This window comes from Hypanus sabinus, chromosome 1 (assembly GCF_030144855.1).
Source record: "Hypanus sabinus isolate sHypSab1 chromosome 1, sHypSab1.hap1, whole genome shotgun sequence".
NCBI lineage: Eukaryota > Metazoa > Chordata > Chondrichthyes > Myliobatiformes > Dasyatidae > Hypanus > Hypanus sabinus.
Genome location: NC_082706.1, coordinates 188,828,519 through 188,846,068, shown reverse-complemented (window position 1 = coordinate 188,846,068; position 17,550 = coordinate 188,828,519). Strand labels below are relative to the sequence as shown.

Sequence of the window (17,550 nt, the reverse complement as noted above, 5' to 3'; positions counted from 1 at the left end):
GCCATCAGTTTTCTGAGTGGACAGTGAAGCTATGAACACTACCTCAGTACTTTTCCCTCTACTTTTGCACCACTTATTTTATTTATACACACGCACACTTCTTCGGTTGTTCATCGAAATCCGATAACGACGTTCATTCCTTTAACTGTGAGATCTTTGATGACTATACAGTCCTATCCTGGACCCACAAGCTCTATTGCAGGTGGGACATGTATATGTGGTAGTGGTGGTAGTGACGGCAACCATGGCTGCATTTCTCCTGGCTCTCTTCTGCTGTCTTCTGGTTGTTCTTTCCATCTCCAGAATACGAACCCTGTCCCTACACAGCTGTCGCCAAGTGATACAGTCAGCAGCAACATCCTCCAGGTCCTCAGGTCTGATCTTGCACGTCCTTAAAGCATTCTTCACCTGATCCTTATAGCGCTTCTTCAGCCCTCCAGCTGAGCGCTGACCATGTAGCTGGCCGTATAACACTCTGCGGGGTAGCCGACATGGGGGGGCATCCTTATCACGTGCCCCAGCCACTGCAGCTGACGCTGGGTGACCATGGCCTCAATATTTCTGCAGTTGGTCTTTACAAGTATTTCAGTGTGAGGCACCTGCTCATGCCAAGTAATTCCCAGAATGCGCTGAAGGCAGCTTATGTGGAAGTGCTCCAAGGACTTGATGTGACAGCTGTAGGTTACCCAAGCTTCGCAGCCATAAAGGAGGGTGGTGACATAGACCGCTTGGTATATGGCAACTTTTGTGGAGGGACGAAGGCTCCTGTTCTGAAAGACTCTACGCCGAAGTCTCCCAAAGGCAGCTGATGCCTGTTTAATGCGGCTCTGGATGTCGTTGTCAATGCCACTATCCTCAGAGAGAATGCTCCCCAGATATTTGAAAGATGGCACTACTGACAACTTTTCATCACCAACAGTGAAGGTAGGTAGAGTGGGTGGGACACTGGTACTCCATTGGCAAACCACTTCTGTCTTGGTGGTATTGATGATAGCAAAGATGAGCGGGAAGCCAGAGGATTGGGAAACTTTTGAAGAGCAACAGAAGATAACTAAAAAGGCAATATGGGGAGAAAAAATGAGGTAAAAGGTAAGCTAGCCAAGAATATAAAGGAGGATAGTAAAAACTTCTTTAAGTATGTGAAGAGGAAAAAATTAGTTAAGACCAAAGTTGGGCCCTTGAAGGCAGAAATGGGTGAATTTATTATGAGGAACAAGGAAATGGCAGACGAGTTGAACAGGTAATTTGGATCTGTCTTCACTAGGGAAGACACAAACAATCTCCCAGATGTAATAGCGGCCAAAGGACCTAGGGTAACGGAGGAACTGAAGGAAATTCATATTAGGCAGAAAATGATGTTGGGTAGACTGATGGGACTGAAGTCTGATAAATTCCCATGGCCTGATGGTCTGCATCCCAGGGTACTTATGGAGGTGGCTCTAGAAATCATGGATGCACTGGTAATCATTTTCCAATGTTCTATAGCTTCAGGATCAGTTCCTGAGGATTGGAGGATAGCTAATGTTATCTCACTTTTTAAGAAAGGAGAGAAAGAGAAAACAGGGAATTATAGACCAGTTAGCCTGACATCAGTGGTGGGGAAGATGCTGGAGTCATTATAAAAGATGAAATAGCGGCACATTTGGATAGCAGTAACAGGATCGGTCTGAGTCAGCATGGATTTATGAAGGGGAAATCATGCTTGACTAATCTTCTGGAATTTTTTGAGGATGTAACTATGAAAATGGACAAGGGAGAGCCAGTGGATGTAGTGTATCTGGACTTTCAAAAAGCCTTTGATAAGGTCCCACATAGGAGATTAGTGGGCAAAATTAGAGCACATGGTATTGGGGGTAGGGTACTAACATGGATAGAAAATAGGTTGGCAGCCAGGAACCAAAGAGTATGGATTAACGGGTCCTTTTCAGAATGGCAGGTGGTGACTAGTGGGGTACCGCAAGGCTCGGTGCTGGGACTACACTTATTTACAATATGCTTTAATGATTTAGATGAAGGGATTAAAAGTAACATTAGCAAATTTGCAGATGACACAAAGCTGGATAGCAGTGTGAAATATGAGGAGTATGTTAGGAGAATGCAGGGTGACTTGGACAGTTTGGGTGAGTGGGCAGATGCATGGGAGATGTGAGGTTATCCACTTTGGTGGCAAGAACAGGAAGGCAGATTACTATCTGAATGGTGTCAAGTTAGGAAAAGGGGAAGTTCAACGGGATCTGGGTGTTCTTGTACAGCAGTCACTGAAAGTAAGCATGCAGGTACAGCAAGCAGTGAAGAAAGCTAATGGCATGTTGGCCTTCATAACAAGGGGAGTTGAGTATAGCAGTAAAGAGGTCATTCTGCAGTTGTACAGGGCCCTGGTGAGACCACACCTGGAATATTGTGTTCAGTTTTGGTCTCCAAATTTGAGGAAGGACATCCTTGCTATTGAGGGAGTGCAGCATAGGTTCACAAGGTTAATTCCCGGGATAGCGGGACTGTCATATGTTGAAAGATTGGAGTGACTGGGCTTGTATACACTGGAATTTAGAAGGATGAGAGGGGATCTGATTGAAACATATAAAATTATTAAGGGATTGGACATGCTAGAGGCAGGAAACATGTTCCCAATGTTGGGGGAGTCTAGAACCAGAGGCCACAGTTTAAGAATAAGGGGTGGGCCATTTAGAATGGAGTTCAGGAAAAACTTTTTCATCCAGAGAGTTGTGGATCTATGGAATGCTCTGCCTCAGAAGGCAGTGGAGGCCAATTCTCTGGATGCTTTCAAGAAAGAGTTAGATAGAGCTCTTAAAGATAGCGGAATCGAGGGATATGGGGAGAATGCCGGAATGGGGTACTGATTGTGGATGATCAGCCGTGATCGCATTGAATGGTGGTGCTGGCTCAAAGGGTCAAATGGCCTACTCCTGCACCTATTGTGTATTGTCTATTGACAGTCCTGCTGTACACTCTCACTGCCACAGCAAGGACAGTCTGAAGATCCTCCGGAATATGGGCCACAAGAGCACAGTCGACTGCATACTGCAGCTCCAGGACCCACTCTCTACGGAGTCTGGTGGTTGTGTGGAGCCTCCTGATGTCAAAGACATTGCCATCTAATCTGACGTCCACTGCCACACCGCTGCTATCCTCAATCTCCGGCGCTAGCACACACCCCTGCCTCACCCCTGTGCGTACAAGGAAGGGCTCGGACTCTTGTCCTCCTATGGTCACCTGAGCTGTCATCCCATTATGGAACTGGCAGAGGATGTTAACAAATTTATTGGGACAGCCAGACCTGAGGAGGACATCCCATAAGAGCTCTCTTTGCACAGTGTCAAATGCTTTGGAGAGGTTGACAAAGGCCATAACCAGGTTTTGATGTTGCTCCCGGCACTTTTCCTGAAGCTGCCAGGCTGTGAAGATCATGTCAATCGTGCTCCTGTTCTTCCCGTCCACACTGCGATTCAGGCAGCATTGACTCGGTGATGTTGCTGATGAGCCTCTGAAGCATCACCTTAGCCAAGACCTTTCCAGCAACAGCAACAAAGGAGTGATATGCCCCTACTATTGCCGCTTTGGCCTTGTCACCCTTGTTCTTATAAATGACAACGATGTTTGCATTTCTCCATTGCTGTGGGATGTTCTGATCAGTCCTGGCTTTGGTGATGTACTGGTAGATAGTGTGCATACACATGTACCCTCCATTCTTCAGTAACCCAGTAGGGATATTGTCAGTGCCAGGAGACTTGTTGTTCTTAAGGGAATTGACAGCTGATAGAACCTCCTGGAAGGTTGGTGGTAGACTGAGGTCGTGAATAGGAGGAAGTTCAGGCGGTTCGTCCAGGATGGGGGGGTCTGCGTCAGAATCCTGATTAAGCAGGACACACACACACACACACACACATACATATACATGATTATAAATATACGTATACATATATAGTAATTTATAGTTATTATTATATTCTGCAATGAACTGCTGCTGCAAAACAACAAATTTCACAATGTACACTAGAGATATGAATCTTGATTCTGATCATTTCCTTACTTGTGCAAGTCCTGTCATACACAACCCAAGGAGAAATAGAATGTACATGCACATTTTTACTTCAAGGTTAAGGTTAACTGGTTTAATGTATTTCCAGAAATGAAATCAGCAGTCTGCAGCAGAAGCTGAGGGAGCAAGAGGTATTAGCAGAAGAAGAAAAGTTTCTCAGAAATAAAGAGGCTGATGACTGTAGCCGCTTGACAAAAGAAAATGCCATTTTGCACTCTCAGGTGATGGAACTAACACAGGATATGGAGAGGGTAGGTACATTTTAAGAAAACTGATTGTTTAAATAGTTATTACTGTATATTGGGTATAAATAATCTGGTGTTATGCCTGTCTGTCTTTTTATTTTACAAATATGCAAACCAATACAGAGAGAAGTCTAAAATGGGAGGAGTGAACAGTTTGAAGTTTGCTCTACTTACAGGTCATTTTAAAAACAAAATGATCAATTGAGTGGTATGCTGAAGGATATTGCTACTAATCATTTAGGTTAAATTAGGTTAAAAGCTAAATGTGCATAATTAAAGCAGCACACCCAAAGTGCTGGATAAACTCAGCAGGCCAGGCAGCATCTATGGAAAAGAGTACAGTTGACGTTTTAGCCTGAAATATAAATTGTACTCTTTTTCCAAAGATGCTACCTGGCCTGCTGAGTTCCTGCAGCATTTTGTGTGTGTTGCTTGGATTTTCAGCACCTGGAGATTTTCTCTTGTTTGTGCATAATTAAAAACACCTGAAAGACAGCTATGGCCCTTGTGGCTAAAGGGATCAGGGGGTATGGAGAGAAAGCAGGTACAGGGTTCTGAGTTGGATGATCAGCCATGATCATACTGAATGGCGGTGCAGGCTCAAAGGGCCGAATGGCCTACTCCTACACCTATTTTCCATGTTTCTATGTTTCACTGGCTGAGTTACAAATTTTGAACAAAGTACAATTTTAAATGGCATAAGCGGTTGTGCTTACCCTTGCTGTCTCACTGCAAGATTTAGAACCATGAAGAGAATAGATCTTTTTGACTTAAAAGTCCTAATAAATGAAAAGGGGCAAAAATAAAACTATTACACAAAAGTACACTGGTTGGTGCTGTGGGCTTTGGCCCAACTTTCAGTGTGCCTAGAGCACTGAGATTCCAGCAGACCAAGGAACCAACTGTAAAAACTGATTTCCATATAGTATTGTGATATTTCTGCAGTTCTTGGAATGGGATGAATTAGAATACTTGTTTTCTTTTGGAGCTGGATGGATAAATGCATATCATTGATGTCACTCAAATAGTCCAGTATGCCATGAAATTAAAGTCAAGAACTTCCATATGGTCTGACTTTTTAAAATCCATGACAAAAAATGTAAATCAATTTTCTTTAAAAACTTTGAAAAATATAGACTATGTTAAACAAAATTATTAACCTTGGTCATCTGACAAACCCCCCTCATGACAGCATGCCAAGAATACCATTGATTCTTCATTCTGGGCTTTACATCTCTTGCCTTTTCAGATAGATTATGTATGATTAGTCAGCATGACTAGCAGCTGTGTAATCACCCTCACAACATACAAATTTGTCTTTACATTTTCAGTGAAACCTTTATCATTTAGCCAGGACTGCAAAGAATGAAGGCTAGAGGGGGATGTGTAGAGCTGTATTTTATATCATTGTACCAGGGGTGCAATTGTCTCTTCTCCATTCTGGCCTGCAAATGTGAGGGTAAAAGTAGTGGTTAATTTATATGAGTAACAGTTTTTCCAGATCAGCTACTTTGTGGATCTCCCTTAGCTGTAAAACTGAAAAATCACTGAAGGATTCACTAACTTTAAGTAAGTAAAATTCTACATTTTTGCAAATCCAATTTAAGCACAGTTAGATTCACAGTTCTATCTCTACCACACTAATATTTACTGTAATTAGTGGCATAACTACCCTTTGTCACTCAAAAGCAGTTGCTTGGGTTATTTGTTATTCTGTGCTGTCATTACTGAATATTGTTAATTCACTGCTACTACCTCCAGATCCTACTGTTATGAGTTATTGGAATTTATACAACGGATAGTAATAATGATAGAGAGATGAGAATAAAGACTTGATATATTGGCTGGCTGTCATGAATAATTCAGAGTAGCTTTGCTTCCAAAGAAGAAACATTATTACCCTAAAAGTTAATGAGTGACTTTGTTACAATTCCTCATTATTCATGAGGGATAAAGGCAGGTACTTCCTTTAAATAAAAGCCTGTACCACAAAGGCTGTTGGCAATGACACCAAGGCTGCAAAGGCCTACAGTGAACAACACCTTCACAGACAGAACAATGAAGTGTTAGCTTGTGTATAAACTTCTTGCTGGTATTCCAGACCCTGACCATGATCCGAACTCAGGCCACTGCCTTATTATTGCTGGTGAAATTACTCTGATATGGAGAGGGGAGACTGCCTTTATAATGCTGCTGAGATCACTGCTGTGGAGAGGGAAAATGTTACCTGGATTTTCTACGTTTTGGATGTGGACTTGAACTCTGGACATTTGTTTTCAGTCTTATGTGCTTTTTGAGTGTTGTGTGTTTTTCGCCTGATCTTTCTTGTTTTTTTGTATGTGGAGGGGGAGGGGGATGTGGGGGTTGATGATCCTTTAATTTCCTTCTCGGTTTCATCGTTATTTGGAGAAGAATTTCAGAGTTGTATACTTTGATAATAAATGAACCTTTGAACTTTTGAAGCCATTGCCCGCAGTTCAGGCTCTGAATCTACCTACACAACAATCAAGGTTCCTGATCCTGACTTTGCAAGAGCATTGATTGTAACGTGGATTTAGTATTTGTTTCATTGATTTGGCCATCTCAGTCATCATCAGAAAATATCTTCACCTAATTATTTCCCACATAGCCTGAAATCTTGCACATGGTTATTTACATAGTCACATCATCCTCAGAAATCTGACAGACTTTCCCCTCTTCTGTACTATTGTTTTCTTTCAGCTGCTTATCTATGGGTTACCTTAACTGTGTAAGTATTCCTTTAAATAGTGCTGCATATATTGCAACGCATTTGCAAATTTCTGGTCTCCTCAGGCATATTTGGTTCCTTCCTACTGAGACTAAAGGAGTGATTAGAATCCATTTAATATTATTTAAATTTACTGTTTGGCAGAGTTTCTGATATTACTTCCAGTGACATCTCAGATACATGTCATGGATCGATGAAAATGTTAACCTATCTTTTACTCAGGTTAAAATTGTAAATCTGTGGTTTTATTACTAAACCATTTTATTTATTACAATCTGTACTATTTACAATACAGTAAATCATTTATTATGTGACAAAACTGTAGGAATAATAACTTGCTTAGTATTCTGATAAAATTAGTTACTTAGTAAAAGATGCTAATTTATCCAATTCTTTCATTCAGAAGAATTGTTCTTTAAGTGCTATAGCAAAACATACGTTTCCCTGCTGCTATTAGAAATGACTAAAGTTGTAACAAAGTTTAATTAACTGAAATCAAAGTGTTCTGGAATTGCTTACTTATCCTTAAGGCTTATAACTTAGAAAAACTCAATTATAAAGTGGTTAAAAAATCTACTGCAGGCTCAAGCAGCTAGAGATGAGAAGAATTCCCAGCATTCGAATAGCATCACACAATTAACGTCTCTAAAAGAGAATGAACGACAACTTGAATTGGAAATAGCCTTTTTAAAAAGAGTTATTGAGAAAGAGGAGAAGAAGGTTATCAGTGCCATGGAGCAGGTAAGTAGTTATTTCACTTGTGCACTAACTTTTTGGTTCCTCTCAGTTTTCATTGAGACGTATCAATAATTATCACCTTTTGAATGTGTAGCAAGACTGCACTGCAAATCAAATTAAAGGAAAGTAATTTAGCAGCAATTTCATATGTAAATAACACTTTCTGTACACTTTCATTTTGGTGTTTGTAAGAGTGCTTTCCATGTAGTTGATATTGTGTGCAAGTTGCCGTTTAATCTACTAGGAAAGACAATTAACAAAATGTTTGATTAATTTCAAACCAGTCTTCCGTGCACACAAATTCATATAACAACCTTATAAACATCTAACAATTACAGCACGGAAACAGGCCATCTCGGCCCTTCTAGTCTGTGCCAAACGCTTAGTCTCACCCAGTCCCACCGACCTGCACTCAGCCCATAACCCTCCATTCCTTTCCTGTCCATATACCTATCCAATTTTTTTTTTAAATGACAATGTCATACCTGCCTTCTTTTCTGAGTAAAGAAGTTCCCCCTCATGTTACCTCTAAACTTTTGCCCCTTAACTCTCAACTCATGTCCTCTTGTTTGAATCTCCCCTACACTGAATGGGAAAAAGTCTAACCATGTCAACTCTATCTATCCCCCTCATAATTTTAAATACCTCTATCAAGTCTCCCCTCAACCTTCTACGCTCCAAAGAATAAAGACCTAACTTGTTCAACCTTTCTCTGTAACTTAGGTGCTGAAACCCCAGTAACATTCTAGTAAACCTCCTCTGTACTCTCTCGATTTTGTTGACATCTTTCCTATAATTCGGTGACCAGAACTGTACACAATACTCTACATTTGGCCTCACCAATGCCTTGTACAGTTTTAACATTACATCCCAACTCCTATACTCAATGCTCTGATTTATAAAGGCCAGCATACCAAAAGCTTTCTTCACCACCCTATCCACATGAGATTCTACCTTCAGGGAACTATGCACCATTACTCCTAGATCATTCTGTTCGACTGTATTCCTCAATGCCCTATCATTTACCATGTATGTCCTATTTTGATTAGTCCTACTAAAATGTAGCACCTCACACTTATCAGCATTAAACTCCATCTGCCATCTTTCAGTCCACTCTTCTAACTGGCCTAAATCCTGCAGTGAAAAAGTTGAAAATTAATTGCAGAAGAGCTTACCATTGCACACCAAGGATAAATAAATTTGTTCTCTCACATTACTACAGCTCCAGATTTAAGGTGGTAAAATACAAATATTTGACTTGGAGATTGACTGGTATCTCTAAAGGCGCGTTAACACCTTATGACCATACGATATAGGAGCAGAATTAGGCCCATGGCACATCAAGTCTGCTCTGCCATTTCATCATGGCTGATCCACTTTCCCTCTCTACCCCATTTCCCTGCCTTCTCACACCCCAACTAACCAAGGACCTATCAACCTCCACCTTAAATATACCCAATGGCCTGGCCTCCACACCCACCTTTGGCAATGAATTCCACAGATTTGTGACCCTCTGGCTAAAAAAATTCCTCCTCACTTCCATTCTAAATAGACGATCCTCTACTCTGAGGCTGTGCCCTCTGGTTCTAGAATCACCTACAATAGGAAACATCCTCTTTAATTATGCCTTTCAACATTGGATAAAATTCAGTGGGACCCCACTCATTCTTCAAAATTCCAGTGAGTATATGCCCAGAGCCATCAAACGCTCCTCATACAATAAACCTTTCATTCCTGGAATCATTCTCGTGAACCTCCTCCGAACCTTCTCCAATGTCAGCACATCCTTTCTTAGATAAGGGACCCAAAAGTGCTTACAATACTTTAAGTGAGGCTTCACCAATGTCTATAAAGCCCCAGTATTACACCCTTCCTTTTATACTCTAATCCTCTCAAAATGAATGCTAACAATGTATTTGCCTTCCTCACCACTGACTCAACCTGTCAGTTAATCTTCAGGGAATTCTGTCCAAGGACTGTCCAATGCAAAGTCCCTTTGCATTTTGGATTTTTGAATCTTCTGCCTGTTTAGAATATAGTTATATGACACTGTATTCCATCCATCACTTCTTTGCCTATTCTCTTAATCTTTAAGACTTTCTCCAGCCTCCCTGCTTCCTCAACACTACCAGCCACTTTGCCTATCTGCGTATTGCCCGCAAATTTGTCTGCAATTCTGTCATCCAAATCATTGACATATACTGTAACATAAAAAGAAGTGGTCTCTATAGCAACTCCTGAGCGGCATCACTAGTCACCGACAGCCAACCAGAAGAGACTCCCCTTATTCCCACTTTCTGTCTCCTGCCAATCAGCCAATCCTCTATCCATGGTAGTATCTTAGAAACATATAAAACCTACAGCACAATACAGGCCCTTTGGCCCACAAAGTTGTGCCAAACATGTCCTTACCTTAGAAATTACTAGGCTTACCTACAGCCCTCTATTTTTCTAAGCTCCATGTACCTATCCAAAAGTCTCTTAAAAGACCCTATCATATCCACCTCCACCACCATTGCTGGCAGCCCATTCCACACACTCACCACTCTGAATGAAAAAGCTTACCCCTGACATCTCCTCTGTACACTTTCTCTGTACTCTGGCAGGATACTTGGTAGTGTGGAGGAGCAGAGGGATCTGGGGGTACATGTCCACAGATCCCTGAAAGTTGCCTCACAGGTAAATAGGGTAGTTAAGAAAGCTTATGGGGTGTTAGCTTTCATAAGTCAAGGGATAGAGTTTAATAGTCGCAGGGTAATGATGCAGCTCTATAAAACTCTGGTTAGGCCACACTTGGAGTACTGTGTCCAGTTCTGGTCGCCTCACTATAGGAAGGATGTGGAAGCATTGGAAAAGGTACAGAGGAAATTTACCAGTATGCTGCCTGGTTTAGAGAGTATGCATTATGATCAGAGATTAAGGGAACTAGGGCTTTACTCTCTGGAGAGAAGGAGGATAAGAGGAGACATGATGGAGGATTACAAGATATTAAGAGGAATAGATAGAGTGGACAGCCAGCGCCTCTTCCTCAGGGCACCACTGCTCAGTACAAGAGGACTTGGCTTTAAGGTAAAGGGTGGGAAGTTCAAGGGGGATATTAGAGGAAGGTTTTTCACTCAGAGAGTGGTTGGTGCGTGGAATGCACTGCCTGAGTCAGTGGTGGAGGCAGAAACACTAGTGAAATTTAAGAGACTACTAGACAGGTATATGGAGGAATTTAAGGTGGGGGGTTATATGGGAGGCAGGGTTTAAGGGTGAGCATAACATTGTGGGCCGAATGGCCTGTACTGTGATGTATTGTTCTTTGTTCTTTGTACCTATTCCCTAGCAGCTTAAACCCGTGTCCTCTTGTGGCAACCATTTCAGCCCTGGGAAAAGCCTCTGACTATCCACACAATGAATGCCTCATCACCTTATACACCTCTATCAGGTCACCTCTCATCCTCTGTCGCTCCAGGGAAAAAGGCCGAGTTCACTCAACCTATTCTCATAAGGCATGCTCCCCAATCCAGGCAACATCCTTGTAAATCTCCTCTGCACCCTTTCTATGGTTTCTACATCCTTCCTGTAGTGAGGCGACCAGAACTGAACACAGTACTCCAAGTGGGGTCTGACCAGGGTCCTATATAGCTACAACATTACCTCTCGGCTCCTAAATTCAATTCCATGATTAATGAAGGCCAATACACTGTATGCCTTCTTAACCACAGAGTCAAACTGTGTAGCTGATTTGAGCGTTCTATGGACTCGGACCCCAAGATCCCTCTGATCTTCCACACTGCCATGAGTCTTACCATTAATACTATATTCTGCCATCATATTTGACCTACCAAAATGAACCACTTCACACTTATCTGGGTTGAACTCCATCTGCCACTTCTCAGCCCAGTTTTGCATCCTAACGATGTCCCGCTGTAACCCCTGACAGCCCTCCACACTATCCACAACACCCCCAACCTTTGTGTCATCAGCAAACTTACTAACCCATCCCTCCACTTCCTCATTCAGGTCATTTATGAAAATCACAAAGAGTAGGGGTCCCAGAACAGATCCCCGAGGAACACCACTCCATGCAATAGACAATAGACAGTAGGTGCAGGAGTAGGCCATTTGGCCCTTCTAGCCAGCACCGTCATTCACTGTGATCATGGCTGATCATACACAATCAGTACCCCATTCCTGCCCTCTCCCCATATCCCCTGACCCCGCTATCTATAAGAGCTCTATCTAACTCTCTCTTGAAAGCATCCAAAGACTTGGCCTCCACTGCCTTCTGGGGCAGAGCATTCCACATATCCACCACTCTCTGGGTGAAAAAGTTTTTCCGCATCTCTGCTCTAAATGGCCTACCTCTTATTCTTAAACTGTGGCCTCTAGTTCTGGACTCACCCATCAGTGGGAACATGCTTCCTGCCTCCAGTGTGTCCAATCCCTGAATAATCTTGTATGTTTCAATCAGATCCCTCTCATCCTTCTAAATTCCAGTGTATACAAGCCCAATCGCTCCTATCTTTCAACATATAACAGTCCCGCCATTCCGGGAATTAGCCTTGTGAACCTATGCTGCACTCCCTCAATAGCAAAAATGTCCTTCCTCAAATTTGGAGACCAAAACTGCACACAGTACTCCAGGTGGGGTCTCACCAGGGCCCTGTACGGCTGCAGAAGGACCTCTTTACTCCTATACTCAATTCCTCTTGTTATAAAAGCCAGCATGCCGTTAGCTTTCTTCACTGCTTGCTGTACCTGCATGCTTGCTTTCATTGACTGATGTACAGAGTATGATCTGTTTACAGCCATTCTTTGCCTTCTGTGGGCAAGCCAGTTCTGGATCCACAGCGCAATATCCCCTTGGATCCCATGCCTTCTTACTTTCTTAATAAGCTTTGCATGGGGTACCTTATCAAATACCTTGTTGAAATCCATATACGTTACATCTATTGCTCTACCTTCATCAATGTGTTTAGTCATATCCTCAAAAAATTCAATCAGGCTCGTAAGGCACGACCTGCCTTTGACAGAGCCATGCTGACTATTCCTAATAATGCCTCTCCAAATGTTCATAAATCCTGCCTCTCAGGATCTTCTCCATCAACTTGCTAACCACTGAGTTAAGACTCACTGGTCTATAATTTCCTGGGCTATCTCTACTCCCTTTCTTAAATAAAGGAACAACATCCGCAACCCTCCAATCCTCGGGAACCTCTCCGGTCCCCATTGATGATGCAAAGCTCATCACCAGAGGCTCAGCAATCTCCTCCCTCACCTCCCACAGTAGCCTGGGGTACATCTCAGCTGGTCCCGGCGACTTATCCAACTTGATGCTTTCCAAAAGCTCCAGCACATCCTCTTTCTTAATATCCACATCGTAAAACTTTTCAGTCGGCTGCAAGTCAGCACAACAATCACCAAGATCCTTTTCCATAGTGATCACTGAAGTAAAGTATTCATTAAGTACCTCTGCTATTTCCTCTGGTTCCATACATACATTCCCACTGTTGCACTTGATAGGTCCTACTCTTTCATGTCATCCTCTTGCTCTTCACATACTTGTAGAATGCCTTGGGGTTTTCCGTAATCCTGCCCGCCAAGGTCTTCTTGTGGCCCCTTCTGACTCTGCTAATTTCCTTTTTAAGCTCCTTCCTGTTAGCCTTATAACCTTCTAGATTGCTATCATTACCTAGCTCTCTGAACCTTTTGTATGCTTTTCTTTTTTTCTTGTCTAGATTTATTACAACCTTTGTACACCACGGTTCCTGTACCCTACCATAACTTCCCTGTCTCATTGGAAGGTACCTATGCAGAACTCCATACAATATCCCCTGAACATTTGCCACATTTCTTCCGTACCCTTTCCCTGAGAACATCTGTTCCCAATTTAAGCTTCCAATTTCTTGCCTGATAGCCTCATAATTCCCCTTACTCCAATTAAACACTTTTCTAACTTGTCTGTTCCTGTCTCTTTTCAATGCTATTGTAAAGGAGATCGAATTATGATCACTATCCCCAAAGTGCTCTCCCACTGAGAGATCTGACACCTGACCAGGTTCATTTCCCAATACCAGATCGTACAGTCTCTCCTCTTGTAGGCTTATCTAGATATTGCATCAAGAAACCTTCCTGAACACACCTAACAAACTCCACCCCATCTTTCCTGTGAATGTATGGGCTCTTATCTTGATAAGCAGACTCGTTTGCGGCACCTTCTCAAAGGCCTTCTGAAAACCAAGTACACAACATCCACTGATTCTCCATTGTCTATTCTGATTGTTATTTCCTCTAAGAATTCCAACAGATTTTTCAGGCAAGATTTCCCTTTGGCCTATTTTATCATTTCCCTCCAAGTACCCTGAGACCTCATCCTTAACAATTGACTCCAATATCTTCGTAACCACTGAAGTCAGCTAAATGGCTTATAATTTCCTTTCTTCTACCTCCCTCCCTAGTGATTCTTGAAAGATCATTACTAATGCCTCCACAATTTCTTCAGCTGCCTCTTTCAGAACGGTGGGGTGTAGTCCATCTGTTCCAGGTGACTTATCTACCTTCAAACTCTTCAGCTTCTCCTTAGTAATAGCAATTGCACTCACTTCTGCCCCCTGACACTATCGAACTTATGGGATACTGATAGTGATAATGCCTTCCACAGTGAAAATGGATGCAAAATGCTCACTTAATTTGTCTGCCATTTCCTTATCCCTCATTATTGTCTCTCCAACATCATTTTCCAGTGGTCCGGTATCTACTCTCACCTCTCCTTTACTCTTTATATATCTGAAAACACTTTTGATATCCTCTTTGATATTATTGGCTAGCTTACCTTTATATTTCATATTTATATTTCAGTGGCCTTCTATTGGATTTTAAAAGCTTCCTGATCCTCTAACTTCTCACTAATTATTTGCTCTATTATATGGCCTCATTTGTGTTTATGCTGTCCTTGACTTCCCTTGTCAGCCACAGTTGCCTCATCCTCCTTTTTGTATGTTTCGTCTTTGGGATGTATCTTTCTGCGCCTCTGAATTGCTCCCAGAAACTCCAGCCATTGATGTTCTGCTGGTGTCCCTTCCAATCACCTTTGTGCAGCTCCTCTTTCATGCTTCTGTAATCCCCTTTACTCCACTCTAAAACTGATACATTTGACTTCAGCTGCTACCTCCCAGATTGCAGGATGAAGACTGCAATACCGGCACATTATGATCACTGACTTCCAAGGGTTCATTACACAACACCCAATCCAAATTAACCTTTCACCTAGTGTGCCCAAAAAGTCATCATGTTGGCATTTACATATTCTCTGTCGTGGGATCCAGTACCAACCTACATATTGAAATCCTCTATGACTGTCATAACATTGCAGAGCATCAGGCAGAAGGTACCAGAGCATAAGAAAAGTCAGGCTGGGTAACATCTTCATCCCCTCCACCCCCCCAGCCCATTAGACTTCTTCGCAAATTCACCCATGCCACCCAGTACGCATGTACACCCTGTCTGAAGGCTTCTGCTCCAACAACACCTCCCCCGTCAACTTTATCTGTTATTCCTGCTGTTTCACATATTTATACTACTGCTTACTTTATTGTTAATAGTGCGAGTAACACTATACAGTCGGCCATCCTTATCTGCGGATTCCACATGCGCGGATCGGGAAAACCCGGAAGTTCTCTCTCCAGCACTCGTTGTCTGAGCATGTACAGACTATTTTTTTCTTGTCATTATTCCCTAAATAATACAGTATAACAACTATTTACATAGCATTGTATTAGATATTGTAAGTAATCTAGAAATGACTTAAAAGTACAGGCAGTCCCCGGGTTATGAATGAGTTCCATTCCTGAGTCCATCTTTCAGTCGGATTTGAAGTCAGAACAGGTACATCCGGTGTTATTTAGCGTCAGTTAGTCAAACGTTTTTCTTAGTATATAGTACATATTTTACCTTTCTATGCATATAAAACACTTAAGAAACAAGCATATTTCAATAATTAAACCACTGCGTTGCTTAGTAATAATTGTAGCTTTCAGCGGGGCAGGGCCTTTCACATGCTCCATTAAAATTGTTCCGATTGTTGACTGACTGTAGCCTAACACTTTTCCAATAACCGATGGCGTTTCACCTCTTTCCAATCACTTTATTACTTCCACCTTATTTTCAATCGCGATCGTGATTATTTTCGTGAACAAAAACACTGCGGATTCAGAGCTGCACCGCCAGATCCTCATGTCCACTGCACTGAGACACGTAAAGTCCGGGGTTCCGCTGGGTCCTAAAGACCACCGCACTGAGACAGGTTAAATAAGGGACTTGAGCATTTTTTTTGGTATTCATGGGGGGCGGGGGTCTCGGAACCAATCTCCTGCGGATAAGGAGGGCTAACTGTACTGCCTTACATAAACATGTACCTCACACTTTATGTCAACTTGCCAACTTCAGGCCATGTCGCTCTGGCACTTGTGCTTATATTAGTTTGTGACTGTATGTGCTGTGTGTGACTATATGTGCTGTGTTTTGCAGCTTGGCCATAGAAGAATGATCTCTATGGTTGAATGACAATAAGCCTCAACTTGAATTTGATATGTAGGCAGAATATTGAGAAAGAGGCAACAGATCCTGGAAGCTAGAGCAATAAAGATTAACTTAGAGCAGGGGTTCCCAACCTGGGGTCCATGGACCTCTTGCTTAATGGTATTGGTCCATGGCATAAAAAAAGGTTGGAACCCCCTGACTTAGAGGGTCAGGGAACATCCAAAGAGAGAAATGGACAGTCGATGTATCAGGTTGAAATCCTTCATCTGGACTGAAGGATAGAGGGGAGATTGCCAGAATAAAAGGGCTTGAGGGAGAAAATATTCATATTAGTTGAATTTTCATTGACTGTCAAGATTTGCTTAGTCATTTAAATGTGAAATGCAAGATTGTACATCTTCGAAATTAGTTAGGAACTACATAGCCATGAAGTAGCTGAAGTAGCACATGAAGTAGCTATTTAATCTACCACATTTCTGCTGGCATTTAATAGAGCCATCCAGAAAGTCACACCCCCTCCTGCATTACTGCTCAACTTTTACTGGCATTCTCAACGAATGTACATGCTATAGTCTCAGCATAGTATGTATCTTTTTTTTAAAGAAAGGGATTAAAGAGATACAGAAATAGGATAAGGAAAGTGGAGTTGTTGTTATCAGCTATGATTTTCCAGAAGTGGCATCTCAAATCCACCTACCAGTGGAAAGTTCCTCATTGTTTAAGGATGTTTTGATTAAGGACATAAGACATAGGAGCAGAATTAGGCCATTCAGCCCATCAAGTGTACTCCACCATTCCATCATGGCTGATTCATTATCCTTCACAACCACATTGTCCTGCCTTCTCCCCATAACCTTTGACACCCTTACTAATCAAGAACCTATCAACTTCTGCTTTTAATGTACCTAATGACTTGGCCTCCCTCCACAGCCATCTGTGACAATGAATTCTACAGATTTACTACCCTCTGGTTAAAGAAATTCCTCCTCATCTCTGTTCTAAACAGATATCCTTATATTTTGATGCTGTTCTCTCTGGTCCTAGACTCCCTCATTATTTAAAACAGCCTCTCCACATCCTCTCTATCTAAGCCTCCCAATATTCGATAGGTCTCAATGATAGGTCCCCTCATTCTTCTCAACTCCAGCAATTATAAACCCAGAGCCATCAAACACTCATCATACATTAACCCTTTCATTCCTGGGAATGAATTTGATTCCTTTTAATTTTGAGGA

At 42.1% G+C, this 17,550-nt stretch overlaps 1 protein-coding gene across 3 annotated transcripts in view; it reads left to right on the top strand.

Annotated features, from left to right (window-relative positions):
• LOC132401500 (uncharacterized) overlaps positions 1–17,550 on the top strand; it is an 85,270-nt gene that overhangs the window by 50,142 nt on the left and 17,578 nt on the right. For all 3 annotated transcript variants that reach the window (XM_059983530.1, XM_059983534.1, XM_059983540.1), the window contains 2 exons: positions 4,146–4,308; positions 7,634–7,792. In XM_059983530.1, coding sequence (XP_059839513.1) covers positions 4,146–4,308; positions 7,634–7,792 — 322 coding nt within the window. The remainder of the gene's footprint in view (positions 1–4,145; positions 4,309–7,633; positions 7,793–17,550) is intronic.